The following is an 18574-nucleotide window of genomic DNA, read 5'->3' on the forward strand; positions in this document are numbered from 1 at the left end:
AAGCCGAGGGAAGAGAATGACTTGATTGCACAATTGGTGTAAAGACTAATCACCAGAACATTGGTTTTTGAAAAAGTTATCTAGTTTAATGGGGCAAACAGTGATCTTTCATGTGTTATACATATTTAGAAGTTGCTGTCCTCAAAGGAATAGTAGCAAATCCTGTATGTTTATACAACATGCACCAAAGAATTTAAACTGCATTTCTTCTCTATTCTATGCACACTACAAACTGTAAATATAAAATAGATTCTCTCCTTTAAGAAAATCTGGTTACCAGACAGTTGACAAAAATATAGCATTAATGATTTGTTTTGAAAAATACAAACTTTATAAAATATTAAGTAAAAAAATCTTCCAGCAGTAGTTGGGTAATTTATGTAAGAGAGAGGTCCACTGCAAAGCTATAGGAATCTAAGAGGGGACAATTCTTTTCTCATGATTTTCCTCAAAATGTAATGAAAACCAGCTAATGATGTAGGTCTAACACACGGGAAAAGAGCTCATTTCTCTGCACTATTAAAGGCCCTCCTTGAATGCAATGTGTAGCTCTGCAACTGCCACTCAAGTCCACAGGAGTTGTGGGTAGTCAGCATCCCAAGATCATTGCCCACATCTCTATCTGCTGGGTTTGGCAAGGTCATACAGGAATAAATGCAATTTACTGGAACACTGCAAACTATTGTAGATGTTCCTGGTAAACAATAAGTAAAGCAGTTGCTATAACAAATAGTGCAGCATTTTCAAATATTTGACCATTTCCCTCAAGCATAATGAAGAAAAATCAAAATGCTAGATATTGAACATTAAAAATCTTCAATTCTGAAAAGGCAGATCTCAATATATGCTGTTTTAATACTCAAATTGTAGAACATTTGATAGAAGTAGTTGAGGATCTTAAATATTCCTTTGCTAATCTTAAACACAGTCCCTTTACTATCCACAGTAGTATCAATATTAAACTGCAAAACCTTAATTCAAATGAATGTACATGGTAAAAAAAAATTAAAAGGATCTAACATGTTTTAATAAATCTGTAGATGCATAGAAGTTGCTCCATCCTTCCATTTGTTAATGTGGTCTGAAATAACAGTTCTGCAGAGTGGACACGTTCTCTCTCTATTGAACCATAAAGAGATGCATTCTTCACAAAATATGTGCTGTAATGAGAAGAATGATAAGCACTTGACTTTTTTTTTTTAAACTGCAAGAGCACAAATGATCTATTACCTGATTTTCAAATCTATGTAGAATATTTGAAGTTACTCTTAATTATTAATAGTTCTGCTAAACTATTCTACTTAGATAATTTTACATAAAACCAGGCTACAAAAATTAAAATTGCAAACTTAAGCATTCAGACCTTACAAAATGCCAGGAGGTTACCTCTGCAATGCTGATTCAGCCCCTGTGTGTGTAATGACATGATAATACTCTTCCCCCCCCCCCCCCCCCGCAGAGGATTCTTACAAGAAAACTAAATATTCATCAAGTGTGCACCCTCCATTTTGTGCACTCTCTAATCCAGCACCCTCAAGGCCTGACTGGTGCCAAACCACAGAAGTCAGTATTGTAGTAAGTGGGTCTCTATTTTTTTCATTTCACCAAGGTGAATAAATGAACTGCGCTTGCAATGCTGCTTAATAACGTATGTCTGTAGTGATACACCCTATATAAGACTACACGTAGACAATGCTTATAGCTCTCTTCATAACAGCGTTAGTATTACACAATTTTACTGTATTGGCACAAGGAGATAAACAGATAAAGTCTCTCTCTCTCTCTCACTCACTCACTCACTCACTCACTCACACACACACGCAGTCGCCAGCATTATCAACACTTCTGCTGCTTGCTGGTCTCTTAGAAGACATTTAGGGGTTATTTAGAGCTAAATAACAGCACAGAACACTGAGAGCCGGGACTGGTGGCTGTAAACAAACTTTATGGGACTGCGGGAATCTTAGTCAGTTCTCTGCTTATCATGGGTGTAGCTAACTAAAATCATGTCGGACTACAGATGTTACCAGACAAGAGGCTGCTGGACTAGAGAGCTTCAACCTGTATTTGACCTGGGCTCTGAAAACAGAACTATTAATTTTCTCATGGGTAGGTATAAAGTGTCCATTAATTTGGGTGCCCCATTTGAGACTTCCAGGATGTGATTTAAGACTCCTTAGCATTATATAGCACTTCATCTGTTCAAAGCAAAACTCCCATTGACTTTATTTGGAACTGTGAGAGTTCAGAACTTCTGCAGATCAGACCCAACAGTCTCAAGTCAGGTACCCAGACAAGAAGGAACACACACAGCTAGTGACCACATTTGAAATGTTTGGTTTAACTGATTTGATTAGTGACACATAGGATCTCTGTGGCCAAGGAAAAGACCAAATCAAATTCTCATGGGTAGAATTCAACTGTTTTACCACGAGCCCATTGTTTTGGTTTCTATTCCTGCAACCCCCTGCCTCAGTTGTACTTATGAAACAAACAATGCAGAATTCTACAGATTAAAAAAAATCCAAAAACGTAACTACACAGCCCTGATTCATCCCCAGAGCAGGTGCATCCTGTGCACTGAATGAGGCAGAGGCCTTGTGGAAAAGTATGTAATCATACAGTTCAACAGTATCACGCTGCTTACACATAAGGGGGTCACATTCAGGTTGCACAGACATTGTGGTATTTCCTAGAATTGAACATTTGACTTTACAACCTTCACAGTATGCTTTAATGTAGTATCGTTCTGATTTGTTACAAAAGTCTGAACCCTCCCCTCCAAATTTCCTCCCGTAGCACACACCACCTATATGGTTCATCAGATCGAAACCCTTCAGGTCCACCTCACAAAACAGGATAGCAATAGTAGCTTGTCATTCTCTACATGAGCCGCCACTAGAGGCAATGAGACATCCTGTGCAAGTGTGTTTCACAATTATTTGCTGAGACAAAAGGAACTGTGATTTTAGGGTTAATTCCCGACCAAGTACGATCTCTTTTAACGCATCCACTCCTTGTGGTCCCAGTCCCTGCCTACTTCCACGGCTGGCACACCTCAACCAGTCTTGTCCTCCTTGCTACCCAGCCCAAGTGCTTTTCTCAGGCATTTCATCCTATTCCCACTCTCCTTGCCCAGTCGTTCCTACCGCATTCGTACCCTAGCTCCTAATCCAATCTGTGCCTCCCTACATACACAGCCCTAAACCAGCCCCATTCTTAACATCCCTCCACTCTTTGATTCAAACAGTCGTGGTTCTGACCCCCACACGGACTTCTCAGATTTGTCTTCCCCTCCTGCTCTCCTCTCTCTCCTGCACCCCTGGTTCAGTTCCAGTCTCCCTCTACCTACGTACACAGACCAAATTTCCCTCTCCCTCTGCTAATCCAGGGTCCCAGTCTATCTTCCCACACTGAACTCCCAGTTTCAGTTCTCTGTTTCCTACCCTTATGTTCCTTGTCCCTATCTACTCCCCTTACAGATCAAGCTCTTCTTTCCCATACACACAGGCTAGATCTAGACTGCCCCCTCTTGTAGAAGAGAATATGTAAATGAGGCAAAGTGGCGAATATTGCCACACCTCATTTGCATACTTAATGAGCTGCCATTTTGCACAAAACCTCCCTCTTGCACAAGATCCGTTCTTCCTGGAAAAAAGCAGCAGAACGGCTTTTGTGCAAGAGGGGGGTTTTGCGCAAAAGCCCATTGCGCAAAAATGGCAGCTCACTAAGTATGCAAATGAGGTACGGCAATATTCATTACTTTGCCTCATTTGCATATTCTCTTGTGCAAGAGGGGGCAGTCCACACTCCAGTTAGATGGTTTTATCCTCCACACTGTCTAGACCCAGAAAGGAGGTCACTAAAAGCACAGGAAAGACAGGCGCCTTGAACTCACTTCTGGTGCCCAGGCGCAGCCCTGACTGCAGCAGTCCAGAGCTGTAATTGCAGGAAAAAGTCCTGAGTTCTGGGTAGATTTTCACAGTGACAGCGAAAATTACATCCCTGTCTCTAAAGCACAAGGGAGCTAGGCAGCAAAGACACCATAATTTTTTTTAACCTGCGGAAAACAATGTTGTTTTCTCTCTCCTCGTTCTCAGAAGCAGCTGGATTATTTTGGCTGAAATTTCCCCAACATTTATTTAACATAGGGGAAAACAATATTGTTTTCTCTTGCTTTATTCTCAGAAGCAGCTGGACTATTTGGGCTGAAATGTCCCCAAAATTTAAAAACAAACAAAAACCAAGCCAGACACACACAACACGGAAAATGTCATTCAAAACGGTCGAAAGTTTTGCCAGTTATGAACAACTGAAAACTGGGTCATGTAATGGGAAATGTTGGTAACCTTAACAATACATGGTGCTACCAGCTCCTATTTGTAGTAAGAGCAATTACTTCATTTAAAAAAAACAACAAACCAACCAAGCACACTTTGCAAAGCGTCAGCAGTAAGAAGCCTTACACAGATTTTCAGAAGTAAATGGACAGGAGTTAACTACTGCATAGACCAGGGGTGGGCAAAAGGGCCTCCAAGGGCCGGATCCAGCTTGCCAGGCAGGTTGAGCCGGCTCACGGAGACCCTGCCACTCCCTCGCCCCCAGGCCAATTGGGGCCAGAGGGCAGGGGAGCATGCAAAGCTTCCTCCCACCCTGCGAGCAGCAAGCAGCGCTTTGAAGTGCTCCCCTGCCCCCAAGCCTAATTGGCCTGGGAGGTGGGGGAGCGGTGTGAACTTTGAAGTGCTGTGCACAACTTGCAGGGCGGGGATGAGAAAACTTTGAACACTCCTCCTGCCCCCAGGCCAATCAAGGCTTGGGGTCGGGGGAGAGCATGACGTCTCCTCCCGCCCTGCGAGCAGCACCCGGCGCTTCAAAGCGGTGGGTGCTGCTCACAGGGCAGGAGAAAGCTTCGTGTGCTCCCCCAGGCCCCAATTGGCCTGGGGGCAGGGGAACGCCATGTGAGCCTTGCAGGGCAGGAGGAGACTTTGGCCTGCAGATAGGGGGAGTGCACAATCAGGGCCTGGGGGTGGGGGAGCTGAGCGAAGCTCCCTTTGCCCTGTCCCGGCCCTGCGAGGCAAGGAGTGTACGGCACTCCCCTGCCCCCAGACCAATAATAGTCTGGGGGTGGGGAAGCCCAGAAGCATTCTGGCCCCACCCCTTCCAGATTAGGCCCCCCTTCTGGCTGGGGGCCACTTTTTGATGTCCCGTCCCGTCCCCCCCCCCGAGCCAAAAATTATTGCCCACCACTGGCATAGACAAAGCAGACAATTTGAATACTAGGGATGTTAGCATATAATGGAGTAAATGATTAATTAAGCCTGGGCTTATTGGTTAATCTTATCGACTACGCGCACTTCCCCCTCTCCATCAGCTGTTTCAAGCCTGCTACCCATGTATATTGGTTCCCACAGATCCACCTGCCTCCCCTTGCTGCCTCCTACAGAGGCATCAAGGGGGAGCAGGCAGGAGCCAGTACTGAGGGAGGACGGGAGGCTGCCACAAAGCAGCCTCTGTCTGTGGGGGTCCGAGCTCCCCCCAGACAGAGGCTGCTCCACATCCCACAGAGCAGCCTGTCTTAGGCAAGCCTGGGCCCACCATGGGGAAAGGCTGCTTCACGGCAGCAGCCCCTGTCCATGGGGAGCTCGGACACCCTCCTCTGAAGACAAGGGTTGCTGCTACCCCGCACTGCTGCCTCTGTATCAAAGGTAGTAACGTGGAGCAACAGGCAGCTAGTCTGTGAGGGTAGCTGTTTTTTAAACTGGCTCCCTTGAGGACCAGCTCCCGTCTGACACCCCACACTGCTGCCTTTGATAGAAAGGCAGCAGCGCAGGTAGCAGGGGGCTCCCCGGATTGGGGCCAGAGCGCACTGGCTGCCAGCTCTGCCCCTGGGGATTATCGAATAGTCACATAACAGAATATTTTATGTGGTTACGCAACTATTCAATTACACAATATCTAACATCCCTAATGTATACAAGTTTATATGCTTTTTCAACTCCAAGTGTATACTGTCTTCACATCTTATTAAAAACACAGGAACTGCCATATTAAATCAGACTCATGGTCCATCTAGTCCAGTATGTTGTGTCTGACTGCAGCTAGCTCTAAATGCTTTTGGGGAAGATGCAAGAAACCTCCTAATTTAAAGCAGTTAGGTATTTCTTTAGTCTTTGATGCGTGAAGTTTGAAAACTCTTCCAAAATGTGTTAGCATCAACTCTGTATATTCTTTTATCCATATAAGCGCCCGATCCCTTGTTGAATACTTGCTAAGTTTTTGGCCACTAGTATTCAACAACTGTTCCAATATATATTATTACTGACAGCTGCTATATTTAGTATTCAATATGAAATTTCAAACATTGCAAACAAAAACTTTCAGGCAAATATACACAAGTTAGCCAGGCTTTTCCACCAGAAGGGAGTTTTCTATTCATAAGCATCTACAAGTGCTTTCCACAAAGCTGCTGGTTTTCAACTGACACTGTCAACATAAGCTTGATTCACAACGTTTTAGAACAGGAGCCTCCCCACATTGCAATTCTCCAATTCAAAATTTCGTTAGAATTACCTGGCAGATGAGAAGAATAGGCTTTTGAAATTCAGCTTGGCATATTGAACAAATATCATCTGCTTCTGAACACTGCCGCTTGCTAGCTGTCACTCCATAGTGCTGTTAAAGAAGAGGTTTTGTAGCAAATGTTAACATATAGGAAAGGATAAGGAAGAAACTAGGACTGAAAGGAGGTGGCTAGATGGGAAACATATCTCTGGGGCAGCAGAATATGAAGTGTTTTAATGCTTCGGGTGCTACACTGACACATACATGCTTCAGAGCAAGATGGTACTTGGTTATCATCTATTGAGCGCACTACCTGGGAACTTTTAAATTCATGCTCTACAACAGTGGCCCTCCTGCAGCAAAGTTCTGGCATAAGCTGATACACACTGACCAGAATGAAAACACATCACTTACATAGTATAAGATATTTTAGTATTAATATAATTAAATGTTAAAAATCTACATATATATTTTGGTGCAGGCTCTACATTAAATACATTTTACTGACTATCCAATATTATAAAAAAAAAAATTTTTTTCAATTCTAAATGGAATAAGTGTTTATACTTCTGAGAGGGTAGTCGTGTTAGTCTGCTACTTTAAAAACAACGAATGGTCCTGTGGCATCTTAACAAATGCATTAGATCATGAGCTTTCGAGGGTAAAACCCATTTCATATTTCAGTTATTTTGCTAAGATCTGGGTCTTATTCATGTATATTTCAGTTAGGTGCTAATGTGTAAAGGTTTGCAAGAGATGAGTAAGCAAAGGCGAGTAAAACAAAGCAGCCCAATTTTAAAATATATTCTTTTGGCTATACTTTATTTACATTGTATTCAAATAAATTCACCTCAAAATGCTGCTCACACAATAAAAAAAAACCTGATCACTTTTAAAGAGATTTTAGGTCAGTCCATAATCATAAAGCTGAGAAATTAAATCTTACTGTGCACGAAATTGTAAGAAGGGAATATATATAGTGATTACTTTGAAAGTTAAACTCTACGTAAATAAGAGAACATAATATGATGAAGAATAACACACTAAAAAGCTATATACCAAGAAGAATCATTTTGTGGAAGCAACATTAGTCATTTTGTTATTACAGAGAATTCAATACTCACTGGTCGTGTACAAAAGATCCGCAAAACCTGTCTAAAGTTTCTCAGATGTCCAAAAAAGCTTAAAAGCTGAAATTGAGAAAAGAAAAATAAAATTATGCTTAATATTGATTTCCAAGGGCTAGATTTTTAAACTTTGTGCAGGTTTTGAAATTAAGAGCACGAGTGCTAAAATTCTATGCAAAACTTTGCACACTTGGCCTTCAATGTTTTACTTTTAGTCTAGTAATTGTTTCATTGTAAGTGGGGCTGGTAACTCTACGTATTACTGAACTCCCCAACACTTCTTTTTAAAACCATGCTTTTGGTTGTTTACAAACTTTGCAAATTTCAACTTTAACTCTGAAATTGTCCATGTTGTCTGTTTGCCTCAGGCTGACCTCTAGTGGATAATTTCTACCAAAATGGTGCAGCTATTCCAAAAGTAAGACTAGAGTAAATTGTAATATTTTTGTCTGTGTTACAAAACTTCTGGTAACCTTTTATTTTAGATGCTTTAGCACCCCCACGTTTTGGATGAGGGACTTACAAAAGCAGCTCGCTGCCAAATTTCATCAAAGATGTGCCTTCTGCCATCCCCATGAAAATTCATCCATATTTGGTTAAGCTATATACCTTTAAAATTATTGTTTGTGTATGCTTAGTAGAGAATTTGCAGATTTCAACTGCTAATATCTCAGAAGAGTTTGTTCTCACTGGAAAAATATAGAATATGATCATGAAATTAAAGACTGTACCATACCCCATACACACTAGGGGGGCAAATTAAGGTGGCATAGGCATTACTTAATTTGTGAGTACTTGACTTTGTTAAAACTTTATTAAGATTACAATGATCTTTTGATTTTGTGTGTAAATAGTAAACAACAGAACACAGCTGCTATGTCTAGTGTAAGTACAAGTGAGAGAGTGCTTGCTGTGTTAAAGTGAAATTCAGAACTTGAACTTGCCAACAGAGAGAGCAACCCAGTGACTATAAGCTTGAAGGACCCAAAACATCCTGATATTAACAACTAGTTTAGGCAAAATTCCTACTCGCACACTCAAGTGCAGCAAGCAATTTTTGGACTGTGTAAAACCTTAGTTTTCTAATCATCCTTTAAAGGGAGGGTGAATAGATTTGGTACCTGACCTAGGCAATTAATATTGATTTTGGAAGGCTTTATTAAACCAGCAAATCAGCTCAAACTCTGGAGAATATTTCAGAATATATTTGTACATCTACATCTCTTTTATGGTAATTACTGCAGGAGCTGATAGAGGAGGTATCTTAGCCGTTAGCAATCATCTTTGAAAAATCATGGAAGTCGGAGACTAGAAAAGGGCAAATCTAGTGCCCATCTAGAAAAAGGGAAATAAGAACAACCCAGGAAACTACAGACCAATCAGTTTAACTTCTATGCCCAGAAAGATAATGGAGCAAGTAATTAAGGAATTCATCTGCAACTATCTGGAAGAAAATAAGGTGATAGGTTACAGCCAGCATGGATTTGTAAAGAACAAATCATGTCAACCCAATCTGATAGCTTTCTTTGATAGGATAACAAAGTCTTGAGGATAAGGAAAAAGCGGTGGATGTGGTATACTTAGACTTTAGTAAGGCATTTGCTACAGTCTCGCATGATCTTCTTATCAATAAACTAGGGAAATACAACTTAGATGGGGCCATTCTAAGGTGGGTGCATAACTGGCTGGATAACCATTTTCAGAGAGTAGTTATTAATGGTTCACAATCCTGCTGAAAGGACATAAGTGGGATTCCGCAGGGGTCTGTTTTGGGACCAGTTTTGTTCAATATCTTCCTCAATGATTTAGATATTGGCACAGAGAGTACGCGTTTTTGCAGATGATACCAAGCTGGGAGAGGTTGCAACTGCATTGGAGGATAGGGTCATAATTCAAAATGATCTGGATCAGTGTTGCCCAAAGTGTGGTCCGTGGCCTAGTACCGATCCTCAGAAAAAAACAACAACAACCAGTCCTTAGAAAAATTATCGCGAACGATCCTATTAATTTGTGTGACGGGGTAGCAGCACCCCACACTGCCGAGCGCGGGGGGCGGGGGGGAACAACCCGCCCAACAGATAGGGCCAGCGACACAATTTATTTGCATATTCATCATTCGCTTAATGAATATGCAAATAAATGTTACCAGTTCTCCAAAAGCTTGTGAATGGGTTTACTTGTCCCCAGTATCAAAAAGATTTGGAACCACTGATCTGGACAAACCAGAGAAATGGTGTAAGGTAAATAGGATGAAGTTTAATAAGGACAAATGCAAAGTGTCTCACTTAGGAAGGAGCAATCAGTTTCACACCTACAGAATGGGAAGCGACTGTCTAGGAAGGAGTACTGCAGAAAGGGATCTAGGGGTCATAGTGGACCACAAGCTAAATATGAGTCAACAGTGTGACACTACTGAAAATAAAGCAAACATGATTCTGGGATGCATTAACAGGAGTGTTGTGAGCAAGACACAGGAAGTAGTTCTTCTCCTCTACTCTGCACTGATTAGGCTTCAGTTGGAGTATTGTGTCCAGTTCTGGGCACCACATTTCAAGAAAGATGTGGCGAAATTGGAGAAGGTCCAGGGAAGAGCCACAAGAATGAGTAACGGTCTAGAGAACATGAGCTATGAGGAAAGGCTTGTTTAATTTGGAAAGGAGAAGACCGAGAGGGGATATGATAGTGGTTTTCAAGCATCTAAAGGGGTGTCACAAGGAGGAGAGAGAAAAATTGTTCTCATTGGCCTCTGAGGATAGGACAAGAAGCAATGGGCTTAAACTGCAGCAAAGAAGGTTTAGGTTGGACATTAGGAAAACTTCCTGTCAGGGTGGTTAAACTCTGGAATAAATTGCCTAGGGATCATGTAGAATCTTCATCTCTGGAGATATTTAAGAGCAGGTTAGACAGACATCTATCATGGATGGTCTAGATGGTGCTTGGTCCTGCCGTGAGGGCAGGGGACTGGACTCGATGACCTCTCAAGTTCCCTTCCACTTCTAATATTCTATGATTCTATCATTTTAATACATTAAAATACAGAGGAAAGAGAACATTTACATACTTTTAGGATGAAGTACAGCAGACCCAGCAATACTCCAAGACTCCACCCCAATATATTGTCCATCTCTCTATAGCCAATAAGATAACGAAACCATACTGGTATGGGGATGAACGAACGGTAATACTGGCAGAATTCTTCTAACAGCATATACCAGTAGCCCTAGAAACAACAAGAGGAATATTTTAAAATACAGCTAAAACACAGATAACTTAAAGTTAATGCACTTTTTCTATATAGTAATATTTATCCATTATATGTTAACTAGGGATAGCTCAGTGGTTTGAGCACTGGCCTGCTAAACCTAGGGTTGTAAGTTCAATCCTTGAGAGGGCTATTTAGGGATCTGGGGCAAATCTATCAGGAATGGTAATTGGTCCTGCCGTGACAACGGGACTGAACTTGATGACCTCTCAAGGTCCCTTCTAGCTCTATGAGATTCATATATGGATAGATACCTGTGTCTCAACAGATCTGAAATACAGTTTGGAAACTTTTGTCATTAAATCTCCAAACATATAAGTTACAAAACAGCACCCTGTTACATTCCACTCTTTAAAAATGGGGCCAAGATCATGATTTTACAAGATGTTTTATTGTTTAATTCACTAACACTTCACCAATCAGAGAGTCAGATGTCAAGACAGACAAAACTAAACTGATGATCTTTGGAAAATCCTTCGTTGACATTTGTCCATATCATAAAACAACTGCACAACTGGCAGACTCTGCTCAAGAGAAGTTCAGAAAAGACAGGTTACATATTATTAGAATAAGGATGCCTTTGCAGAGTGCCTACCTACTTATCAGTCTTGCTTTCATAAGCATTAAAAAAGGAAAAAGTTACAAGAAAAATACAAACATAAAAGAGCACTTAGATCAATTTTCTGTGTATTAATTTATTGAGGAAAAACTGGGATTAAGAAAAGGCCTTTTCTTTTCAAAAACATATAAACCAGTGTTTTTGAAAGTGTTCCGCGAAATCACTTTCAGAAACACATTAACTGGCTGCCTCGGTTTGTTGGTGCCACAGAACCTCGCAGCTCCTATTGGCTCTGTTTTGTCCTTTGTAGCCAAGGGGAGCCGCAGGAAATGGCGTGGGCCGGGTCACCGCTTCCTGCAGCTCCCCATGGCTGCAAAAGACGAAACCGAGCCAATGGGAGCCATGAGGCTCTGCACCATGGTGCCAGTAAATAAACAAACTGGGGCAGCCAGTTAATGTGTTTCTGAAAGTGATTTCACGGAACACTTTCAAAAACACTGATGTAAACAGAATTCCATTTCCATCCCCCACAAATTTACTCTGTATTATTTAAAAGGTCCATGGCTTCCCCTTTAAAACAGTCTGGAAATCAAGTTATAAGCACCTAGAAGATCATATAATACTACAAAACTTGCCAAACTAATCCAATTTCTTTCTCTAAAAGAGTTACTGCTCTGGTGGATGAGGGAAAGCAGATGTGACATATCTTCATTTTAGTAGGGCTTTTGACACACTCTCACATGACATTGTTATAAGCAAACTAGGGAAATGCGTCTAGATTAAATTACTATAAAATGGGTGCACAACTAGCTGAAAGACCATACTCAAAGTTGGCAATGTTTTCTCCCTCTCCCTGCATCACTGACAGATCATGTGTAGAGCTTTAATTTAAAAAAAGTGCCTCTAGATGGAATTCATGACTGGCTGATTGTATTCTAAAAAGGTCTTCATGCTGAAGCTAAGTGTAGATTTTCTTACCTTGGACTTAAAAGACATCATAAAAGAAGGCACTAAGAGAATAAAGCATTTGAAGCCCATGAAGAGGAATTTCAGAATAAAGTCTGTGATTCCCACGATCCAAAGTACCTCCCAGAAATTTGTAAAATCCACAGTAGGTTTTAAAAAGATTAAGCTACAAAACAAAACCAAAAAAACCTAATGTTATGAGAGTGGACTTACCAGAGGTACACATCATGAATGGATATTTGTGTATGCTTTCATTTAAATTATTCGTTATTTTAAAAATAATGTTAAATAGCGTAATGTTTTCCTCTAAAAGGAATGGGGGAGATCGTGTCGTCCATCTTGTTCCACATTTCAAATCCACTTTACTACATCTGCATCTTAAATCTTCATCCTGCCACCCAAGTACTTGCTCCCTTTCCTAGTCTGCCAATGTTACCCCCCCAATCAGCTAGCAAGGTTATTGTAAACTAGTGACAGAAGAAAGTGAGACATGCCCTGCTACAGTCTCATGGCAGTACATCCTTAGTACTCCCACATCAAGTTAGTGACAGGGCTCAGAATTAAACCTAAGTTGCATCAGTGACCCCCCAAATACAGGGCCTAATCTTGAAAACGTTAATCACGAGTGTTTTGCAGTAAAGCATTCTGGGACCGAGTCCATCATCCTCCCCTCCAAGTGTATGTCTATACTAGCCTCCCAGTTTGAACTAGGGAGGCTAATGTAGGCATTCGAAGTTGCAAATGAAGCCTGAGATTTAAATATCCCAGGCTTTATTTGCATCTTCCCGTCCGGACGCCATTTTTAAATCCCCTTAGTCCGAACTAACTGCCCGCAGCTACACATGGCAGTCAAACGTTAACTCGGACTTAGTCCTTAGTTCGAGTTAACTGTTACACCTCATTCCACAAGGACTTAGTTCGAGTTAATGTTTGACTGCCGCGTGTAGCCGCGGGCAGTTAGTTCGGACTAAGGGGATTTAAAAATGGCGCCCGGACGGGAAGATGCAAATAAAGCCCGGGATATTTAAGTTCCGGGCTTCATTTGCAACTTTGAATGCCTACATTAGCCTCCCTAGTTCCAACTGGGGGGCTAGTGTAGACATAGCCCAACTTGTGTTAAGACAAACCAACCTCTTGATTCTCTTAAAAAATGCCAGGAGCACAAGTAAGATTTTTCCACAAGAAATTACATTTCATTTAAAAGTGACTAATATAACAGATGTTCCTCTAATTACCTGTAATAAAGTGACTGAGGGTGGAAGGTATAATACAAGAGGAGAGATGATCCAGTTAGGAATATCAGTACCCACGCACATTGCAACTTGGAGCACCTTTCCTGTAAGATACACATTAAAAATGTAATAGTTATTTTGATTTTTTTTTTTTAAAGCCTCAAGTTAATTTCACACTCAAAACTAGAATTGCAACATTTAAATACAGTCTCCAGTACAAGATGCTGCTATGTTACTTTAGGCCATGAAGAAGTGCAAAGGCAGATCACTGTGCTCACACAGATCTCAATGCACTTTAATGGGGTGAATGTTATTTTTATATCTCCTCAACCACTTTTCTGGAGTAACAAAATTTTCAGTAACTCCTATGCTCCCATAACAGATAAGACTATCATTTCATATGCAGTGTAACAGTTTTTAAAAGACAGTTAAGAATTTCTGTCTCAATGGCAGAAGCACTGTCAGGCATTTTGATATGGAAAAATCAGAAAAAAAGACTGTACCAATATTTTATTTTAAATTTGCAAAGTATGTTTCTCTGACAAGTGCTAAGTCAGGCTCAGAAGTGTGAAATTTTTATTGATCGCTAAAACATTTACATTTCAAATCCTATGATATTTATCTGTTTTGATTACTAAATTAATAAAAGATCATTTCACATTTCTCTCAAACTGATGCCTGAAAGTCTTTGGTAACAGTTAATATAAAAGCACTTCAACTTCATTGCAGTGGGCAATACTTACTCTTAGAAAAACCTGATTTACAATGCTTTTGTTTGCATACATAAAAGTTGTTAGCAGCCCAATTCCAAGAGAAATGCCTATTAGGAAAAATGGGTCAGTTATATGCAGAAAAATAAGAAACTGGATTAAAATAAAATAAGAGCAAAATGAATGCACTAATAAGAACTTGTAAGAACATAATATAATTTTAACAGCTCAGGCAATCAAGCTAAAATAATTATGCTACACTGAATATGTTAACAAAAGAAAAACACATAGGTGATTGAAATCTCTGTTAGGAAATTTCTCCTTCCATTGAAGAAATCAAATTAAAATGAATCTGAAAACAAATCAAATTGTACTTTAAGCACTCCCATGAGCAGGATTACATGCAGGAAAAAAGGCCTGGCCCCTTGTATCACACTCTGTTATACTCTACCGATTATATGCTGCATGGTCAGTTTGATACACAGAATCAAGATGTACGGAAGACTTTTGTGCAGCCACTGGAAGAGATATCTGAGCTCAGAGATGGAGCTGCCACTGTGTTCCTCTGAATCTAAGGTGGAATCTTCGGGCCCCCTCGCTTCATTGTGGGAGTGGCCATGTGAACGACTCTGGGAACCTGACCTTATGTGCCTGAAACTGGGGTTTTCCCCAGCTTCTCCCAAGGCAGAGCTTAGCTGGATGTGAACATCTCCACTACGGTGGCAAGAGCCTTCTCCTTGCAGCCCTGCTGCAAGGGCACTCTGAGAGGATGAGGGAACATCACCACTTCCTGGGGCATGGTGGAGATTACTGCAATTTGATTGCATGGCGTTGAATTGATCTTTCTCTGGTCCAGATTCTTTTGTTTCAATGCTATGTCTCCTAAAGGGAGGGAAAAAGCCATATTTAAAGGAGCAGTGATCCATTTACCTATGAAAAGAGATTTGTCTGCCTGAAATACAGAACCATTTGGCCATCCTAATCTAGGTACATAGACCAGTGGTACAGTAACTAATAGATATACAAACACTGGGTTTTTTTAAGCTCTGGAGGCTTGTTTTTGATACTCCTGCCCTCTACCTTAATAAGAAGCCTCTGTGTGAGTTGCTCAGAGCAAACACTGACTTATTTTCATTTAATGATGCATGCTGTAACCCCTCAATGGGCTGCCACACATACAGTCTGGAACAGCCAAAGCTCCACTGAAGATTAGAAAGCACCCAGCTGAATATAAGGAGACAGGCAATAGCTTGTGTAGCAGAGGTTTTAATGTGATCTATAAGCTTACAGAAAAAAGGCTGCATACCATCATGAGATTAAAGATGGAAATAATAAAATTGGGGGCAGTGACTGCACATGTAAGCATCCATAAAGTGGCATGAATTTAGACATAGACAAGTCTAATCAAAATCCAGAGAGTATTGAAACACTGAGTGCCATTATGGGATTATCAAAAGATATTATCCTGTCTGGGGAAGCAAGTGGAACCAGATTTGTTCACTTCTTAAAAGACACTTGGAAGAGCCTGGACCATATGGGAGCTTTGCATAGGCAATGTAATCTAGGGATGGAGAAGAAAACAGGAAATAAAAAGCAAGTATATGGAACTGGGTTATAGCTGGTAGAGAATCTAGGCCTAAAGGAAAATGCAGATAGTAGAGTTGCCTAATGGTTAGAGCAAGAGACCTGAGTTTTATTGCCAGAATTGTCATTTACTCACTGTGTCCCTTGGCAATTCATTTCACTTCTGTGCCTCAGTTTCCCCATCTGTCAAACGGATATAAAAGTTCTCATATACTTTCCAGGAATGGTATACTGGTTCATTAGACAGTAGTCTTTTGAAAGTATTTTGAGATTACCAGATTAAGAAATCACAGAACTACAAAGCATTTTTACAGTAGTTGTCTCATAACAAATACTACTTTTGAGGTTCTGCTGGGATTTTCATTATAAACGCTTTTCAGTTGCTCAGTTTTCTCAGATGCTTTTTTTTGTTGGACATATAGGGAAGTTTAAGTAAAATCTGTTGACCTATTTTTCAGTTATGCCAGCAAGAAAAAAATACATCTACATTAGAAACAAAACTAGATGCTGCTAATTTGTGTTTAAAAAGTTATTAGTATTTCAGAAAAACTACATCCACAGCAAAACTTCTCTAATATTCAGAGTTATTAATGATATTTATTATCTGTTACCCATAAATCATATTGTAGGCCTCAGTCTTGCAAAAAAAACACCCCTCATGTACTGGATTTAATGTGAGTAATCCAATGAGTTGAAGTCAATAGGACCACTTAGATTAATAAAATTACTCATGTATGTGTTTGCAGGATCAGGCCCTTAATATTTATGTTGCTAAAACCAATTAATTTAATTAGCATTCCTGATTGGCGGTTCATGGCCTGCAAATACTACCAGCATGAGTAGTTTATGGTATAAATAATTCCATTGTCTTAACAGAGCTCTACACTTAGTAGTAAGGCTTTACAGAATCAGCCCATAGCTGTTTACCTGTTCTGAGAACTTTCAAATTAACTGCTCATGTATTATTAAACCATATTATAAAAACACACAATGCATAATACTGGTAAGTTAAAGTCACTATGAGAATTCTTTTCACTTCCTAAGTTAAATATTTAATAGGCACCATAATGTTATTAACACAAATTTTGTATTTTAATCAATAGATCTCAGATCTACTCTCTGAACACTGACCAAAACATACTCAGTTTATGGGATGCACCCAGGTTTCTCAACATGGTAGATATCAAACAACTGGTTCTGAGGACACTGGTCTGGCTTGCAAAACATCTCTTTGTCACAGTGCAGTGATGACCTAACACAACATGGCATCCTGCCCTGATTCGATCCCATCAGACTATCACCCTGCTGCTTTGGGACGACACCAAACACAGTTCCTCCATATGGTAAAGGCCCTGGTGTCAGGTAAAAACAACAAGGCGTCCTTGTGGCACCTTAACGATGCATCTGACCAAGTGGGTCTTTGCCCACGAAAGTTTCTGTCCAAATAAATCCGTTAGTCTTTAAGGTGCCATCAAATTCCTTGTTGTCTTCGCAGGCACAGACTAACAGGCTGACCCCGCTAATCCTCGCTGCCAGGCAGATTCTGTTGCAAAGAAACGAGCACCCCGTTGAGCGCCAGTTCCCACTTTTAAAGCGGGGGTGACTCGCACCCTCTCTCCCACGCCAAACTAGGCGAGCAACCCCAGCCAGGGAGAGGCACATGCCCCCGTTCATCTCTACCCAGGGGAGGGAGCGGGGCAGACAAAGGGGCTAATTCCCCCTTCCCCCTCTCACGCCTAGCACGGGGACTGAAGGGGAGACGAGGAGGGGGCAAGTGCCCCCCCCTTTCCATTTGCACGCGGGGGGGGGCTGAGGCGAGGGCAGACACAGAGAGGCAAATTCCCTCCACTTCCCTTTGCCCCCCGTTCAAGCAGCGAAGGTGGTGGGGGGGTAATAAAGAATGAGGGACAACCCCCCCCCATTTCCACCCAGGCGCGGGGCAGCAGGGGCCCGATCCCGCCGGGGGCAAATCCCCCTCCAGCGCAGGTAGGGGGCGGAGCCAGCGGGGCAAATCACCCCCCAGTCTTACCCCTCATCACGCGGCCGAGGCCCCGTGCCCAGCCCTGCTGCCCGGGCCGCGGCCTCCCCGGGCCTCCATCGCTGACGCCTGGGCTAAATTGGGGGCGGGGGAAGAAGCAGCAACTACCGGCTGTGGGAAGAGGAGGAGCTGGGGCGGAGGAGAGAGAAGGCCCGGAGGTGTTTGTCGCCATAGCAACGAGGCGTAGGCCCGGCGGCCGGGGAGGGCCTGGGGCGCCGAGCTCGCGGGGGGGGGGGTGACTGGGCTGAGCGGGGCAGTCGGCGCGTGAGGGGGACGGGGGGGGGAGGAAGATCTGGGGTTCAGGCGGTGGGGGTCACTGAACCCGACTGTCAACCCTGGACATAATGGAAGCCACGTCAAGCGGCGGCACCGCCCCCCTCCAGTGCCAGCGCCGGTGAGCAGGGAGGGGGGTGAGGGGAGACATGGAGGTAGGCGGGGAGCCGGGACTTAGACGGTGCTGACTGAGCATGGGCGAAGTTAGGGGTGGGGCAGGCCAGCCCCCAACCCCACCCCCTCTGCCCAGACATGGCTCCCC

The 18574-nt window shown here is 42.1% G+C and overlaps 1 protein-coding gene across 1 annotated transcript; it reads right to left on the minus strand.

The window, feature by feature from the left end:
- Window positions 1-64: 64 nt before the first annotated feature.
- Window positions 65-18183, minus strand: RNFT1 (ring finger protein, transmembrane 1). Its single transcript, XM_075904710.1, has 10 exons — window positions 18031-18183; window positions 16138-16184; window positions 14869-15299; window positions 14451-14527; window positions 13711-13811; window positions 12488-12641; window positions 10750-10908; window positions 7686-7751; window positions 6571-6672; window positions 65-1160 (listed from the first exon to the last, which is right to left on the minus strand). Exons 2-10 carry the CDS (start codon window positions 16182-16184, stop codon window positions 1026-1028), a joined length of 1272 nt encoding a protein of 423 aa, XP_075760825.1. The 5' UTR covers window positions 18031-18183; the 3' UTR covers window positions 65-1025.
- Between the last annotated feature and the right edge of the window lie 391 nt (window positions 18184-18574).

The sequence above is a fragment of the Pelodiscus sinensis genome, chromosome 21 (genome assembly GCF_049634645.1).
Source record: "Pelodiscus sinensis isolate JC-2024 chromosome 21, ASM4963464v1, whole genome shotgun sequence".
Classification (NCBI taxonomy): Eukaryota; Metazoa; Chordata; order Testudines; family Trionychidae; genus Pelodiscus; species Pelodiscus sinensis.

What these genes read in the sequence shown, in the direction of transcription:
- RNFT1 (XM_075904710.1), bottom strand. Translation starts at nt 16,184, where the DNA reads ATGGGGAAACTGAGGCACAGAAGTGAAATGAATTGCCAAGGGACACA. An exon ending in ATGAATTGCCAAGGGACACA is followed by an intron (nt 15,300 to 16,137) that starts GTGAGTAAATGA and finishes CCCTCCCTTTAG; the next exon opens with GAGACATAGCATTGAAACAA. An exon ending in GGATCTTTTGTACACGACCA is followed by an intron (nt 6,673 to 7,685) that starts GTGAGTATTGAA and finishes CTTCTTTAACAG; the next exon opens with CACTATGGAGTGACAGCTAG.